Here is a 17,369-nt window from a genome sequence, read left to right as displayed (position 1 = left end):
GCAAGATTTATATGAAAACTTGCAAACAGCAAGTGGGGTTGACACCTCCTCAGTGCTGGAATTCGGAAAGCCTGAACTAGGGAAACATGCTGACTCCTCCTATAAGTCAGCTTATGTCAAAGGTAACCAAATATTTGGGTTGGAGTAGATGACCTAACGGACATTCTGGAAAAGGGTCCTCGGACTGATCCCATTTTGCCCTTTCGTGTGGCACTTCAAAAAAGTGTGACTAGGACCTGGGAGACTCTAGTCAAAGCTGGCAGTCGATAAGAACCTCACCGAAAAATACCGCCCCTCCAGTAGTGACCCCGACTACCTGCCGAAACACCCCACTCCGGAGAGTCTGGTAGTGCAGGCAGCTACGGCTACTTCAAAACAGGCAGCGTACCCTACCATCCCTCCTGATGGGGACAATAAGCGCGTAGATGGATGGGAGAGGAAGGTATTTTCCACAGGGAGCATGGCACTAAAATCTGCCAACTCCACTTGTGCCCTCGCAAAATGTTCATATACTCTGTGGGACTGTTTTTCCATGGCGGCAGAGCATATTCCCGAAGATTCTTAGCTATTGTTAAGGTTGGATGGATTCTGCAAATAGCATCAGCAGATCCATGGCTACCAGCACTTTCATGCTTCTCAACATTCCCTTTGTCGGGTCTCATCTTTTTGGCAACAAGGCTGACAAGAGCCTTGAGAACTTGCAGACCTCAAAGGCGGCGGCCAAATCTTTAGGCGCCGCTATTAGGCAACCTCAGCCTTTTCGTCCTAGTGGGCAACTGTGGAGGGGTAGATCGTCTCGCTACTACGCGTCAGTTGGAAGGGTGAGGGGAATGGCCAGTCAAAGGGGCCAATGAAGGTTTCCTCGTGGTGGACGAGGTAGAGGTGCAAAACCAGCTCAAGCAGAAGCCTCCTTACCATCGGCCTCTGCAACAGCCACCACAAAACCACTCTGCAGTCTTAAGCCACAGTTTACCAGTGGGAGGCAGACTGTCTCAGCATCTGCAAGAATGTTATTCCAAAAATATGAGGCTACTGCAAATAAATGAAGACGCACCAGTTACGACGAACAAATATATAAACAACAGTTTATTATTGCTTAAGCGGACCCAAATTCATCAATGTATGTGTACAGGCATAGAGAAGTTGAGCAAAGGCATGGGGGAGCGAGCATACTTTATACAGGTCGTTCTAACCCATCCTGTGATGAGGTTTCATGACCTACAGACGTGGGCATTTTACTATGGCAACATATGCTGAAGTGCTCGCCGTCAGCTGACTGACAATTTACTGTCTGGGAACAGAGCAGAGCTGGGTGTAGGAGTGTATCTTGTTCCTAACACAAGGTAACATTTCTCGTGCTACATTATCTGTTATTTCTACACTAAAAGGTCAGTCTGCATTTCGACTCAGTAGCTCGGTCTTTCGGAGGAACACATGGCATGAACTGTGCTTTTTTTAATCATGTAGATGCACATTCACAATTAGCTGCGGAAAGTCAAGAGAGTCAGGAAGACAGGGAGGCACCTAATTTACAGATTAGCTATGTTCTTGCAAGTTCTTCAAGGCTTTAAGTCAAAGATAAACAATGTACTCAGCAGATTTAGCATTCCTGTGCAGGGGCATGTCTGAAGAGCTTTCGGAGTGGTGACTTTGTAAACCTTTTCTGCGTTCAAAATGAAAACTCGGTAAAGTGAGCAAAACAACCAAAATGGAGCGATTCAATGGGTGTGCGCTTAGGCCAACATTACAATACAGAATGGATGTATTTTTACAAACCCTGCCTTTAGCCTAAGCCAACAAATTGCTTATATTATGTGACCATGTATCATAATCATCATAACAACCAGAGTCATCACAGTCATATACATTGATAGCCATGAACTGTTTGATAGCACATCTGGCATTATTAAGACATTAGTCATATTTACAGGAAGATGAGGACCTGGTTTTAGCCTCATTAGAGATCTAGAACAGCAATTACTTAATGCAGAACCTAGAACAGGCAAGCATTGTATGCAGCCGCAGCAGAACAAAATTGCCCCAATGATAAGAGTGCTGAGAATATTTTCCAACCCCAAGTTCTTTGCATGTTTCAAGACCATGTTTCAAGGCCCCAGTCCCCTTCAGGGATGTGAACTTCGGAGCTCAGTATGTGTAACCTTTTGAACGCTTGGAACACATTTGGGGAGGTGTCAGGTACGTACATGCAACACGCGGACCCGACAAAACCCTTCTATTCTGAAGAGCTACTAACCTAATTGCTCTTTGTTCTAATGTCATGTTGAACAGTATGTCAGTTGTTTCATTAATAGTGTCTAGCCAATCTCTTAATATCCTGTGAGTGTACGATTTGGCCCCAGAAAGGAACCATCGCTTTTGCTACATTGTGGTATACATTTACCCACTTAGCAGAATTCCATCTCCAAGCTGCACTTCAGCAGTTACCAGCAGAATGGCTGTGCTGGCACCTTTGAGCACCAGTGCCTCGCATCAAAACTGCGTTTTTCAGCTACAAAATGATGGCTGCACTGTCTTGCCAACCACCTATTGGGCAAGATGGAACAGGGAGCACACCGAGAAAGGCTGCCAGTGAGTTTTCCTATGTGCAGCAAAGGAGAGAATCGAAAAGCAGCGCTGCTTTACTGCTAGCTCAAAATGTTCCTTTGAAAAAGGAAATATTTTACATATAAAATGATGGCGCCCTGATGTTCTTTTCATCTGTTAAACAATATACAGTTCTGATCCACTAAGCCCCAGCTATGCCCAGCCATATGCAAGTTGTGCTTTAGCAAAAGAAAGCATTTCTCACTGAATGACAGGCTGTGTCAGGCAAGCTCTGGGAAATCACCAGAAACTTCACTCTCAGCCGTACGGAAAAATACTTGACTTTTGATACAAAGTGTCAAAAATAAAAGCTTCAAAAGAAACCCTAGCTCTCTGTGCATATGTCAATTTCAGTGGACCTGTGCCTTGAACAGATTGCTGTGTAAGAGAAACTGACTAGGGCTGCAAACAATGTTTGTAATCCAGAGGGAAGAGAAAACCGAATTTGAAAGGGACATCCCAGCAGAATTCACCACGTGTCAAAATGGGCTTTTGCAAACCAGAAAAATATCTGTATTAAAAGTGTAATGCTGAATAAGGCTCTGTCCTTGCCTAGAAATGTAAGGCAGGTTTGGTTAAAATATAATATGATGTTTTATTCTAACTGCCTTGCCGTTTGGGCTCAGGAAAACTAAATAAATAAATAAGTAAATAAATGCATTGGCTGTACTGGGGAACCAGCCAAACAGGTTTCCTGCATGGCTTCAAAGGACAATTATGTGCTGGCAACAGGAGTGGCCTCCCCCCCCAAAAGGAGCCACAATACATTTCTGGGACACCTACGTGTTACTTTCTGATCTTAGAAACTTTGAATGGCCAAGAGGATGCACCTCACACGCTCGTCAGACTTGTGTCTGTGCTCCAGCTTGAGATGTGTTACTTTTGGAAGTGACACCTACCATTCACTCAAACTGAGAAACTCCAGGGCAGCTCTGAGCTAAACTTACATTTGGTGGTAGCCTGGAAAGACATGACCATATTTGGAGGACAAAGGGCCAGCCCACCTGGCTTAAAAGACTTTTTATTAATAAACTGTAAGAATGTTATTTCGATAACTGGGCAACGCAGTAATGTAAAGGTTTTACAATTTAAAGGTAATTTTTGTGGCTTTAAAACAATATATTGTGGCTGTTCATAGCATGTATGGGACGGAAACGCCAGGAAAATGAGAATCATGGGAAAAGTATATAGGGTGGAATGTTAAAAATTAATGGTGATATGCTCTATGGTGATATGTACACATACCTAAAATTGTGGGATTTTGGGTGAAGCGGTTCCCACTAAAAAGCTTGAAAAATTATTAGAAGGGCGAAACAAAGTCCTACAAACTTTGGAGTTGGACTACCATGTTCTGTCTGAAATATGCAATCTGCCTATGTAATTTGCAAAAGTGCCACAACTGTAAAAAGGAGTGATTTATGTCTAAATTGATTTTTGGCAAAAAATGACTGTGGGATGGCTTTGCACCTCATAAAAACACAACCCCATAAACTGAGTCCCCTCCTTGAAGAGACGACCAACATGGGCTGACCTATCCGGTTCTGAGGGGTAGGTCTAGCTTAGTTATGCCCAACAATAAACCCTGTGATGTCACCCGTCTTATAAATAAGGGGGGAAGATCACAGTAGGGGGACTCTCTTCTGACTTTGCCTGCGTATCCAGATATTCTAACTTCACTCTGCAAGATTCCAGACCCCACTGCCAGAAAAGGGATAGTTGATCCAGGCCTTCCTATCCAGGCAGAACCACCCTTCAGCACTAAACCCCATAACAAAATCCCACTAACTTCAGGGAGAAAGGTGAAAGGTGGCTGAGCCCACTTTGGGATTCTCCAGTGCCACCTGCTTACCCGCTCCATCTAGCTGAAGCCTCGCTGTGCCATGCCCAGACCTCTGCCCAGCTGTCTTTTGCCAGGAGACTCGGCCGTGCGGTGCCAAGAGCCTTTGAGTGCACTCTTTCACTTCTATATTGTCCCTGTGATGTGCATCTATCACCCAGCCTAAAAACTGCATTCCGATTCTGTCTATTTCACCCATTTAGAAAAAAACAGTTTTGACATTTAAAACTGAAAAAGTGTAAAATGCAACTTTTCAACGTGTGATTTGGCTGCACTGTGTTCTTACTTTCAACTTGTTTTCTGAACTGTATGCCCTTTGTTGATACCTTGTCTTGTAGTTGCTGGTGATATTACATCCCTGATACAAGTCATATTTATCTAATTTATTAAACCACACATACATTATTTATTTACCAATTCTGAGTGTAATTTTATGCAATTGGAAAGGTTTTTAAAATCCTCTTATTTTGTGAGGTTGGATTTTAATTCTGTTTGCTGCATAGTATCCCTGACACCTTGATGTTCCTTTCTATCCACTCCAAATTCGATTAATTGGGGTTTGCAGGGGGAAATCTTAACTTGGGTGCTATCTACCCGAATAGAAAAAGTGTTCCTATTCATTTTTGCTTTGGATTTGTTCTTGTAGGAGGTCAACCAAGTGTATTTCATTAGTTTACATTGTGATTATCACCACATTGGTGATTGCTGCCCTATATTCAAACTGTGATGTTCTTTGAACTTAAAATAAATAAATATTGTATTCCCACCAACCGGCCCGGTTCATGGTCCATTGTGACCCGGGGTATTTGTAAAAGGGGTTGTGATACAGGTTGGGCGCCAGCTCAATTCAAATTCGTAGAAAATAAAGAAAAAGTATTCTAATTGAGCGCTGCATCATAGGCTAAGGGCAAGAGTCCTGGTCCGGTGTGTGATGCCCAATTGGAATCCTTAACAACATCTCCCAATACCTGGAGAGGGGTATCATCATCTATTCTCTTCCTAGGGCGATGTTTCAGTATGTCTGCAGTGGATGTAACAAACTCCTGGCAATAGTATCCCCAGATAACAGGTCCCTTTCCAATCTTTAGGTAACCATGGATAGGCTTCCTTTCCACAAAGTAAATGGGTCCCCCAATGTATAAGGGCCTATTCTCCTTTACCAGAACTGCAGTGTTTAGACATTTATCATCCGTGCCCATATACCGGGAACCTTCTTTCCGCAGACAGAATGGAACTTTGTCAGGATCGTGATTAATGGTGTAGGATGGAGGAATTGCTTCCATATTCCCTAACGGTGACATCCTAAATGAGATCATTGATTGGTAAGGTCTAGCATTCTTATCAGAATTCTTGGTGGTGGCAGTATTTGTCGTACTTTTATCTGCAACTACAGAACATCCTAGAGGTAACAGAACTAGTCATCGAGTACATTGATGTTTGTTACATCAAAGTTACCAGTGGCACTATTGTTCCACTTCCCAAAGAATAGAGCTCTAAACGATGCATAACAAGAAGTCGATAGTGGGAGTGGATAGATGTACCATCCTAGACCTTTCTCACTGTGTTGTGGTAGATGAGAACATACCCAACAGTTGGTTTTGTTCAAAATTGCATGAGTAGCCTTCATTATTTGTATGAGTGTATTATTATGATATCCTTCTCTGTGTTTCAAGTCAAGAGGACGAAGAGTGTGAGAGTGTACGTAGAGAGGAGACAAAGTGGTGCTGACAGTAGGTAGTAGCATACTAAGTGGATGCGAACTCTCCAAGTACCAAAGTACCATTATATAGATATCAATGCGATTACGACACAGTCTACAATTGTTATTATTATCAACTTCTCTTTCCTGGACCATAGCCCTCTAGATATGGGTTTTCCAGCGGCCATGCTTTCCATGTCCTCGATTCTACGTACCCCAAATATAGGCATAGTTTTCAGTGTCCGTTAAGAAGCCTCACTGAAACAGGCTTTATAAGTTCATCTATAGGTGGCACCTGACCACGTGGCCAATCTTGCTTGTAGTCTTCTTTACCTTGCCCCCATCTGAAACTCCTTGAACCATTTTAGGGGGATTTGAGGGAAGGTTGTTGGTTTCACACTTTCCTAGTCTATAAAAATGTAATTCCCTAACTATTTCCGTGGTCGAAGATTGTACCTCATTACTCCAGGTACAGAGTGGTCCGTGAACAAGGGATCAGAATCTGGAGAAAGTGATGAATCCTCAAGTTGTTTGGGTGCAAAATTAGGATCAGAATGGGTGCCCTCATTCAAAGGCACATGTTTTGTTTCAGGATCATCAATCCCCTCCTTAACCCATTTGTGGTACGGTAAAGGCAAGAGCACTCATTTCAGGTGCGCCGCTTGTATCCAGTGCTTTTTTCTATCAACACAAACAGCCGTCTGAGTAGCCAGCATGCACCTGTTAGGGTCCTTTCCAACAGGTTGCAAGGCAGGACTTCCTCTCTAAGTCCTTTATCAGTACGAAATCCCCAGGTCGAATGCGATGACCAGGTCCTTCGTATTTCTCAGGCAGAGCCGCTCGAACCTCTTGGTGACATTTCAATTTACTATGTGCACACACCTTTGCTAGTTTATTCTTGAGGATACCGTTATGATGTTCCACCAAGCCGGCACTCTGAGGATGCCTCGCTGAATGAAATCAGTTATCAATTTGTGGCTCCTCGCATACCTGTAGTATGATAGCCACTATAACGTGTGGTCCATTATCGGACCAAATTTCTCTGGGCATCCCAAATCTAGGGAATACTCTTAACATTAATTTTGCAGTGGATATGGCAGTGTTATCTCTCAAAGGGAAAGCTCCAACCCATTTACTGAAGGCACATATTATTACTAAAACATATTTGTAGTTTTGGCATCGCTCCATCTCAATGAAGTTAAAATGAATCACTTTGAATGGCATAGAGGGAGGTCCAGAACTACCGTTGGGTACTGGTGTTCACTTACCAATGTGGTGTTGTAGACCAATCATGCAGTTCTGAACTAATTGTTCTGCAATTTTGGGAATGTTGTCATTGTACCATACTGGGTCTAAGTGTTTACAAATACTCTTCGCGCTGATGTGTGCTGGCCCATGTGCCAGCATCCATCTCTGTTTCTCATGGTCCACCCAACAACTCTCATTATCCAACCCTGCAGATCCAGAAGCCAAAGATTCAATCTCTTCCTTTGTGGCTTCAGCCTGAATCTCCTTTACGTTACTAACGCCCTCCTCCATCATCCCATTTTCTGCAACCCACCTAGCAGAATCTAGCACATACATTCTTGAGTGTGGGTCAGTGGCAGTTTGTTTTGCTATTTTCTCTGCAAATGCATTTCCTTTTCCAATGTAGTCAGTCAAGCTCTGGTGGGCTGCGCATTTCATTATAGCTAGTTGTTTGGGAAGGGCTAATGCGGATAACAGTTGCACTATTAAGGGACCATGCTGAATCTTTTTCCAATGAGATGTTAAAAATCCCCTTTCAGCCGATAACTTTCCAAAGTTGTGAGCTAATCCAGAGGCATTCTGACTATCAGTATAAATGTTTACACTAAGGCCTTGGGATATCTCACAAGCTCTAGTCAAGGCAAGTTGTGTGGAATTCTCTTGCTTTCGATAGTATTGTCTAAAGTGGTGATTGCATAAGCAGCAGTGGAAGTGCCATCAGGAAGTTTAAATCAAGAACCATTGCAGAGTAACTCTCCATCAGGAGATGTCAATGGTGTATCGTTCAGATCGATCGTGCTTTTTGTATCCTGTTCAGTAACATACAGGCAGTCATGGGACGCATCATTAGTGCAATCCTCATTCAGAGGAGGCAAAAGTTCAGCTGGATTCAAAGAACAGCATCTCTTAATTTTGATGTGAAGTGCAAATAGGATCAATCCTACCTCGCGAGTCAGGCAGATATAAGATGCTGAGTTTGTGTTCTATTTAACAGGACATCTACTGAGTGAGGTAGCATTACGGTTAAGGAGTGATCCAAAACCATTCCATCACTTTTGTTTCACTGAGGCGGCAGCAGCAGCTGCGGCCCTGAGACATTTCGGCAAAGCACATTCAACAGTGTCTAACGTGGAGGAAAAATAGCTGCATGGTCTACTTCTTCCCCCATGTTCCTTTGTCAAAACAGCCAAAGCGCATTCATTCCTCTCATGCACAAATAAAACAAACTCTCTTCTATAATTTAGTGTGCCCAATACTGGCACGGAACATAACGCCGTTTTCAGCAGACCAAAAGCGTCTTGACAATCCGTATCCCAAGGTAGCGGTAAAGCTACATCCTTCCTTGTCAATGCCAACATTGGCTTAATCAAAAGTGAAAACTGTGGAATCCATTGTCTACAATATGAAGCCATGCCGATCAAGGCCCTAACTTCTTTCTGTGTATTTGGAGCAGTCATAGCAGAGATGTTTTGTATGCGTTCAGGCGCAAGGAGCCTACCCTCTTTCGTCAGGAGATAGCTTAAATAGGCAACCTCATGTCGACAATATTGGAAATTCTTCAAAGAAGCTTCTGGCCATACTCGGCTAGATGCTTCAAAAATAAAACCGTGCTCTCCTTGCAAGTGCTTTCCGAATCGGCGGCAATAAGTAGGTCATCAATGTACTGAATCAATGTGCGAGTGGAAGGCAATTCTAGCATATCGAGTTGTTCCTTAAGGGCTCTGCTGTAAATGCTAGGACTCAGTGTATCCTTGTGGTATGCGTGTGAAAGTACGTCCGCCTAGGGAAAATGCAAACAAGAATCTACTATCCGCGTGAATGGGTATGCTAAAAATGCGTTCTTCAAATCAATGACAGAAAAATGCATAGCCGTAGCAGGAATCGTAGTCAAGATGGTAGTGATGTTAGGGATAATGGCAAACTGTGGTGCTACTACCTTGTTAATTGCGCGAAGATCAATAACAAAACGGTAGGGTAATGCATTATCACCTTTTTTAAGAACAGGCAAAACTGGGCTATTACATGTGCTACCAGAAATCTCCTCGATAACTCCTTGATGCATGAAATCAGAGACAATACTTTTAAGTGCTTGTTCACCTTAAACATATACTTTATACTGCAGGAGGCGTGGGAACGTAATTTCAGTACTATTCGTACAAGTTCAATATTCAGTATCCCTACATCGTTGTCGTTTACTGCCCACAAACGCGTAGGCACTTGTTGTAATTCACTTGGTAAAGGCAAAGTCATAAATTGTGAAGTGGAATTGAGCTGGTGTGAAATGTTCAAATACATTCCATCTGGCCAGCAGTAAATTACTGCATGCAATTTCTTTAACATATTTAATCCCAGTAGATTCTCACCACAATTCATAGTCAATAAAAATGGACATGAGTCAGTGAATGGACCCAAAGCTATCCGCACCGGTCGAGAAACCAGACTTACTACTGGAGTACCAGAAAACCCTATTGAAACCTTATTCTGCCCTGACAGTGGGATATCTGGAACCTGCAGATGGTCAATGGAGCACTTCTGTGCTCCTGTGTCTACTAGAAAAATGTGCACCCTATTCCGTAATTTCAATCCTACGTAGGGTCCTTTCTGATCTACGGGAATAGGTCCCAGACTTTGCTTCGGGCTGTCCTAGCAAAACAAAACATTGTCAGATGTGAAGTCTGAGTGCGCATTGGTGTCAAAAGTGTTTGTGTTCCCAGTATTTTGTTGTTGCCCCCCGACCCTGATTACCCGTACTATCATCCTGTGGTTGGTTCTGTTGATTCTGGGCAAACTGATTCCTATTCTGACATTTAGCCCAAATAATTCTCTTCTCGGGCACTAAAGTTTTAAGCTTAGTCACTATGGCGTTCGGTAACATTAATATGTTCTGAGGTGGTTTTTCTCCAGCTTTCCTAGACCCATCAGCTAGTTCAAATGCAACCCAAGTATCGCCCATAGCCGTTTGACCATCTACAGTTCTAATTTGCTTCCATAAATCTGCTGGTAAAATTACAGGGAATAATAAGTCGATGTCACCTATAGTGAAAAGCAACTAATTCAAAACTCATTCTATTTCTTTGTAGAATACTGTAGGATTCTTTCTAATATCTGGAATAGACTGCTTAAGGGCGTTTCCTTCTTGCCGTGAAAACGGAACATGAACAAACTGTGAAATATAATGTGCTGGAATAGTCATAGCAGCTGCTCCACCTGCAGCAGGTATCTCTATCTTTGTTACAAGAGTCGGAGGAACCTCTCTCATAGGCAATTGTACAGTGGGACATTCTGAACGTTTATTGAGGAGTAAAGCCAAATCGAGTGACAATGAAGTTAACGCGGTGTCAGCAGAAAACGCGCGTTTGTAAATTACCATGTCAGCGGGACTAAACAATTTGTTCCTCAAACATTCGTCCTGTAAATATTCTACCATAACTTATAATACCTTTCTTTGCATAGATGGAGAATATTGACTAAACGTGTCAAGAACCTCAATAGACGAAATGGAGGCATCCGAGATCCATCTAAGTGCGTCTCTCGTGCATATGTGCATTTCTTCACTAACTGTTTTCGGTGGAGGCAAAAATGTTTTCTGCACATACAATGGTTGTCGTGAATCTTCATCCAGTGCTATTTGATGCAAATGATCAAGTTCAAGTTTAAAGAAAAATAATTTCGATAAGTGTTTGCGCACTTTCAGTGCGGTATCTCTAGTACAGGACAAGAAATTCAAATCCTGCAATCCCCGTGGGACCGTTGAATCAGTTAAATCACCCCAAACCTCCGTTAAGTGTAATCCCATTTGTTCTATCAATAATTTCTGTTCAGGGATAACCCCATGGTCTGATAGAAAACTCGGAGTGGCTGCTTTGTCACCCCCTTCTATATACTTTCTGCTCAATCCCACAATTCCCTCTTACTTGCTGGAGGTATCGTGCTATGTGTTACAATTCTGTGATCGCTAGTGGTATTGTCATGTGTCAAAAGTGGAGTAGCAGAAATAGTCATTTACGAAAGTAGGAGTAAGTTGTGTGCACTAGGAGGCAAAGGAAAATCATCAGAACGTTTGACTAGTGCAGGTAGTCGTGGCTGTGCTTGTGGCTGTGACAGTACATATGGAGGCGGTGCAGTAGGGGACGTTCGTCTTTCGTTCAATAACGTATTTATCAATTCATCGGATGCATGCAAGTCTTTGGACAGGTAGATCTTCCGCACTTTTAATTGAAACCCCCTATCCATACTCCTAATAGCTGCTTCTTGCTTTTGCTGATCATGGGTTAAAGCTTTTCCAGCCTGTGTAATGTGTCTACGTGTGTGTTTCTCTCTGCTTTTGAGGCATTGGGTGGCTTCCTTTTGCCAATCCCTAACAACGTCAAATGCAACAGGCATCGCTTTCTTGCGCAACAATAAGGACTCTAGATGCTGAACTCTAGCCATCTGAAAACTCGCTAGCTCTGGCCATTGAAGGTCTGGTTCATGTCTGGTTTGACAATGCCAAATACTTTTGAACACTATAGCTCCTAAACCAAACTTGATGTAAATAATATATGCCGGCGACCCTGCGGGTGGCGCCAATTAACTATGTTCCAAACCATTTGGTTGTTTTCTTCTGCAACAAAGCGTTGCCCAACAAGATGACAACTTAGTGAAACCAGGCATGTCTGAAAAAGACAGCTCTACCTGGCCAATATGTTATGCGTAATATATTTACCAAAACAAAACAAGTATCAAGTACTGTCAGTTTGAAAAAGACTCACCTGATTTCAAGTCAAGTATCGAAGTATCCCCCATCAAATCGAAACCTTGTAGTTGCTGGCCGTCTTCCCAAAAAGCTTCTAGTCCGGGAATCTCGCCTTGATGACCTCTGAGCGAAGCGCAGCAAACGGAGACCGCAAGCAGCGGTCTGCGAGGAAACGCGTCTCTAGGTGCAGGGGCCCGATACTCACTGATCTCGGTTTGTTAACTTCATCCTCCCAATGCGACAGGTCGTCCACGGAAGAGCCCACGTTCCGGGGGCCATCTGTTAGTCCAAAAATATGAGGCTACTGCAAATAAATGAAGACACACCAGTCACGAGGAACACATATATAAACAACAATTTATTATTGATTAAGCGGACCCAAATTCATCAATGCATGTGTGCAGGCATAGAGAAGATGAGCAAAGGCATGGGGGAGCAAGCATACTTTATACAGCTTGAGCAACATGGCAAATGTGTTCTAACCCATCATGTGAAGAAGGTTTATGACCTACAGACGTGGCCATTTTACTATTGTAACATATGCTGAAGTGGTTGGCGTCATCTTGCAGACAATTTACTGTCTTGGAACAGAGCAGAGCGGGGTGTAGGAGTATATCTTGTTCCTAACACAAGATAACATTCCTTGTGCTACATTATCTGTTATTTCTAGACTAAAAGGTCAGTCTGCATTTCGACTCAGTAGCTCAGACTTACAGAACAACACATGGCTTGAATTGTGCTTCTTTTAATCATGTAGATGCACATTCACAATTAGCTGTGGAAAGTCAACAGAGTCAGGAAGACAGGAAGGCACCTAATTTACAGATTAGCTATATCCGTGCCAGTTCCTCAAAGCTCTAAGTTAAAGATAAACAATGTACTCAGCAGATTTAGCATTCCTGTGCAGGGGCATGTCTGAAGAGCTTTTGGAGTGGTGACTGTTAAGGAGAATTCTCTGTTGAGGCTAATTTCCCAAACCTAGTGAGTCCCCCAGCACAGATTTTTGGGGTTTATTTTTTTCTCCTGCTAAGAGTGAGACTCTTTTTTTCTCCCACTCTTAGACATGATTTGAGATATCCTTTGACTTTGTAATGTGTTTTATGGGCTATGGGGTCTTTTACTCCATAGGGCTTCATGTGTTTTTGGTATGTGTGTTACACAGCACCCTCTGTGCCGTAACACAGGTGTGTCATAGTGACCACCAAACATAGACTCCGTACCCTGGGACTGACTACTGTCTCCCAGGGCAGGTAAAGTCACCATTGGCTTTACTAGTCCTAAATTGTGAACAGAACCAGCACAAACCATCATATTGTGGGCGTACTGGTAGGGGCAATTCGCTTGCCCCTGGGTCTGTTGTTCGAGGGAGCACTGTCCAGTCCCCCCTGAGCGAGTTTTGGCTGGTGGCAGTGGATGCTACTTTTTATATTCGACCGCAAATATATTCCTATGGGATTTTCCCATTGTTCGAGGCTAATACTTTTTAACATAGCCTCAAACATACCGCCGGTTTATTTATTTAATATTAATTCACCGGTTGGTATTTTTTGCAAGAACTCGGTTCCAAAATGGCGTTTGTGTTCGCTTCTGTGACTCCAACCCGAAGTTGAGCCCTTTGTTCCACTTTTGGCAGGCTTCTGCAGGAAGCCCTCCAAAGTGGTGCCACTCTGTCTGGGTACCACAAAGGGTGTGGGAGGGGGTTTAGGCACCCTGGACTGAGATGCCTCGGCAACTCAAGTCGCACTCTTGTGTGACATGCCCAGTGGTGAGCCGCCCAGCTCACCAGTTAGCATGTTTGAGTGACAACTAGGACTGATGAATGGGGATTTTCTGCATAAAAGCAGGGCTTTGGGGACTGGGACTTCAGATGTCGCCACAGGACCAAAGAATCCGAAGAGGGAGAAGCTGAGCCGACCTGCAACGACGACACCACCGGTGAAGCCCTGCTGAACCGACTCACCACTTCTTCCAACGACAGAGGAGATCTTCATCCCGAAGAGTCTTCTTCCTTTGAATGGTGGGGATAACCAGTTTGCCCGCCTTTTCGCCTTCCTGGATCATCTCGTGGCCGCCTTGCCTGTGACGAGCACCCCAGCAACCGGGATAACCACGTTTTAGCACTACCGCGAATAAAAGGGTAGTACCTTTTAAACCGGAGAACTCAGCGGCTGGTTTCTTCCCTGGCAGTGCAACGACCTTCAGCTTTCCTCCATGTCGAGATCTTCTCTTCCTCTGGACGACTCCGCGACTTGCATCCACTGCCAGGAACAACTGCCCCCGCTGGAGGATTCTCTCCACTTTCAAGGTACTGTGTCCGCCTGGCCTCCCTCGCAACGGTCTGTGTGGGGTGTCTCGTAAATCCTCATTTTACCACTTGGGTTGGCCCTAGGCTGGCTAACTGAACTTTTCTGAGCTGAACTGATTCCCTTTTAAACTCTCTGCAAGACTTTCCAAGCCTTTTAAACTGTGTGATCTTGGGCGCATTGGTGTTCTACTCTCTCCAAGAGGGAGTCTGGCCTCTGAACTGTTTGCTCACAAGTAGACTTTAACTTTCCTGCCTTGCTGAGTGCTTCTAAAGTATTGTGTTGTGTGCTGTTCCTAATTTCTGCCTTTTCCCTCCCTTTTTCTTAACTTATTGGAGTGCCATCTTTAGTTAAGCGCTCACCTCTGTCTGGAAATAAGTGGTGTTATCTAAGACTTGTCTAATAAGGTATAAGGGATATATATATATTAATAGTGACTGTTTTTAAACTTGCTTACAATAATAGTGCTAGAGTATTTCTAAGTGTGTCTTTAAATAAATAATGATATACTTGATACCAAAGCACTGGTCAGTGTTTGCTTGTGCTACTGTATTTTGGTACCTATCTTGTATACTCTATATACTGTCTAACTCTTATTGAGAGAAGTCTGACTGCTCAGCCACAGCTACCAGGTAAATCTGGGTGGTACAGACTGCTACCAATTGGGTTTACTGCCAACACCTGTAGTCTTAAGCCTTTTGCAGTGGTCCCTAAGGGAACTGCACAGGTTTCTTCTTAACAGTGACTTTGTAAACCTTTACCGCGTTCTGAATGAAAACTCTGGAAAGTGAGCAAAACAACCAAAATTGAGTTTGAAGGGCGCGATGGCACGAGCCAATGTGTGTGCGCTTAGGCCAACATTACAATACAGAATGGATGTATTTTTACACAGCACCCTCTGTCGAAGAAAAAAAATTCCAAAGCAGCTGAAGCTGGACATTACACATCAAAGATGAGAATACGTGGTAGAAACATCCAGTCAAAAGAACGTTACCAGGAGTAAGTAACTTGTTCTTTTGATAAACTATCCAATGTGATAAAGCAAGGTGAAAACGTATTTAATTAAATGTTGAATTCGTCTTAAGAGATTTATGTATGATTATAAGAAGTAATATTGTATTAGCTAATGTGTGTGTATTGTATTAATGGATTTGATTATGAATTAGGGATAAAATAACGTTGAATTCTTCTAAAAGTAATTTTAGAGATGTTTTAAGTAATTTATGAATGATTGCGGAAGTTAACATGTCTAAATTGGTGTCTGTATCATTGATGTATTTGATTATGAACTAATGTATTTTTAAAGAATGTAATTTTTCTTTTCCCAATTGTTTTCTTTTTTTAAATTAATGTCTAATGTTGTATAAGATAACTTGTTTACTAATAATGCAACAATAAAAAAAAATTAAGCTTCTAAAAAATTAAGAAATACAGAATGTTTTTGGAGGTCTGGCACATGGTGGCCTGGTGCCTGGCAAGAAATCAGCTAAAGGAACCTAAACTAGATGGATTGCTTCTTGCATATCTCATTCCTATAGACCGCTGGGATAAAGGCTTCATTCACACTGTACTAGAGCAAAGGTAGCATCAGTAGCGTTTCACAGACGTCTTCCTATCTTGGAAATATGTAAGGCAGCCACGTGTCCCATCCAGCATGCTTATTTACAAGCATTACCCTTTGGACAATCATCCAAATGGGGCACATCATTTGGCCAAGAAGTTCAGCACAAACTATTCACTTAAACCTGGTTGGCATATGGTGTATATTGTGGTTTGCAAGTAGTTACAGAGAGAGACCAGGGCTACACAAAAGGAAAATCCCCTTAATGGTAATTCTGGTATCTTAGTCCTTGCTCTCCTCCCATCACACCCCACAACACCCAGTCCGTCATTCCTGTGAGAATATGCTGTACTCCATCCTTACTTCTGTAGTGGTGCCTTTGGCTAGATTTCTCATGCTTTTCTTTTACTGTACAAAACATTCTAGTCGCCTTCCCTGCTCTTTAGAAAAAGGGAGTCTTGTGCTAGACGTGCAAGTAATACTTTCAGTGAGTAAGTTGTACTTTCTACATTCTGGCAACAGATAATCTTGTTGCATGTTTCGTTTTATGAATTGAATTAGAAGGTGATGTAAACCTCTGTTTACAGTTGAAATGCATATTTCATTCCCTTTTTTCTTTTTTATAGTGGAGTCTCTTGCCTTATCACTCAAGGCGGGCATGGAACACAGTTAACAGTTTGTGTTGCATTAATCTACAGAAGGTCGAACCTCCTTGGCGCTTCAACACATTCTCTTTGAAGAATTATGGATTTCAATTTGACTGTTTTCAGATATTTCATTTGTATAAATATGTACTATTTTATATTTGTATAAGTGATTTATTGTTCATTTGTGATTTATTTAAAACCATTTAAGATTATTACTGTAAAACGTATTTAAAAATAAACTTTTCATAAACTTTTCACTTGATGGTAGCTGAGGTTGTTTTTCACTTACTGCACCATATTATATCTTCCCATTCTGGGCTTCTTTTCCTAGCCTTTCCAAATGTCTGAATTCTCGTATTTGTTCTCTTCTTGCAGATTCCCAACTTTCTTTTATACCAAATAGAATGTCAAAATCTTATTTCTATATTCCCTTAGCTCTTAAGAATCAGGTGACCAGTCCAGTTTGTTGTCCCTAGATGTCATGTCTGTACAAACACGATAGTTGAATTGCAGCTTTTTCTCAACAATAATAGTCCCTCTTGACAAGCATCTATGGCGTCATCTCTTGTCCTACAAAACACTAATTTACCTTAAAAAGGATGGTGTACAGGATCAAGCAAAAAGCATGCTTGCCTACTGTCACATAGATGGCCTCTGCACATGATGATCATGAAGAAAAGGGAAAGGTAAGAGCTGGATTTCATCCTTAAAGGATTAATACAAACTGTAAAGAGC

At 42.5% G+C, this 17,369-nt stretch overlaps 1 protein-coding gene across 1 annotated transcript in view; it reads left to right on the top strand.

The window, feature by feature from the left end:
• TUBGCP5 (tubulin gamma complex component 5) overlaps window positions 1-16,891 on the top strand; it is a 1,250,274-nt gene extending 1,233,383 nt beyond the window's left edge. The window contains exon 23 of the mRNA XM_069636613.1: window positions 16,614-16,891. Within this exon, the coding sequence (XP_069492714.1) occupies window positions 16,614-16,660 (47 nt within the window). The 3' untranslated portion in view covers window positions 16,661-16,891. The remainder of the gene's footprint in view (window positions 1-16,613) is intronic.
• The last annotated feature ends 478 nt before the right edge of the window (window positions 16,892-17,369 follow it).

The sequence above is a fragment of the Ambystoma mexicanum genome, chromosome 7p (assembly GCF_040938575.1).
Source record: "Ambystoma mexicanum isolate Mex_15411 chromosome 7p, UKY_AmexF1_1, whole genome shotgun sequence".
In the NCBI taxonomy this organism is placed as follows: Eukaryota; Metazoa; Chordata; class Amphibia; order Caudata; family Ambystomatidae; genus Ambystoma; species Ambystoma mexicanum.
The sequence above is the reverse complement of the archived record's forward strand: the minus strand, read 5'-3'. Positions and strand labels throughout refer to the sequence as shown.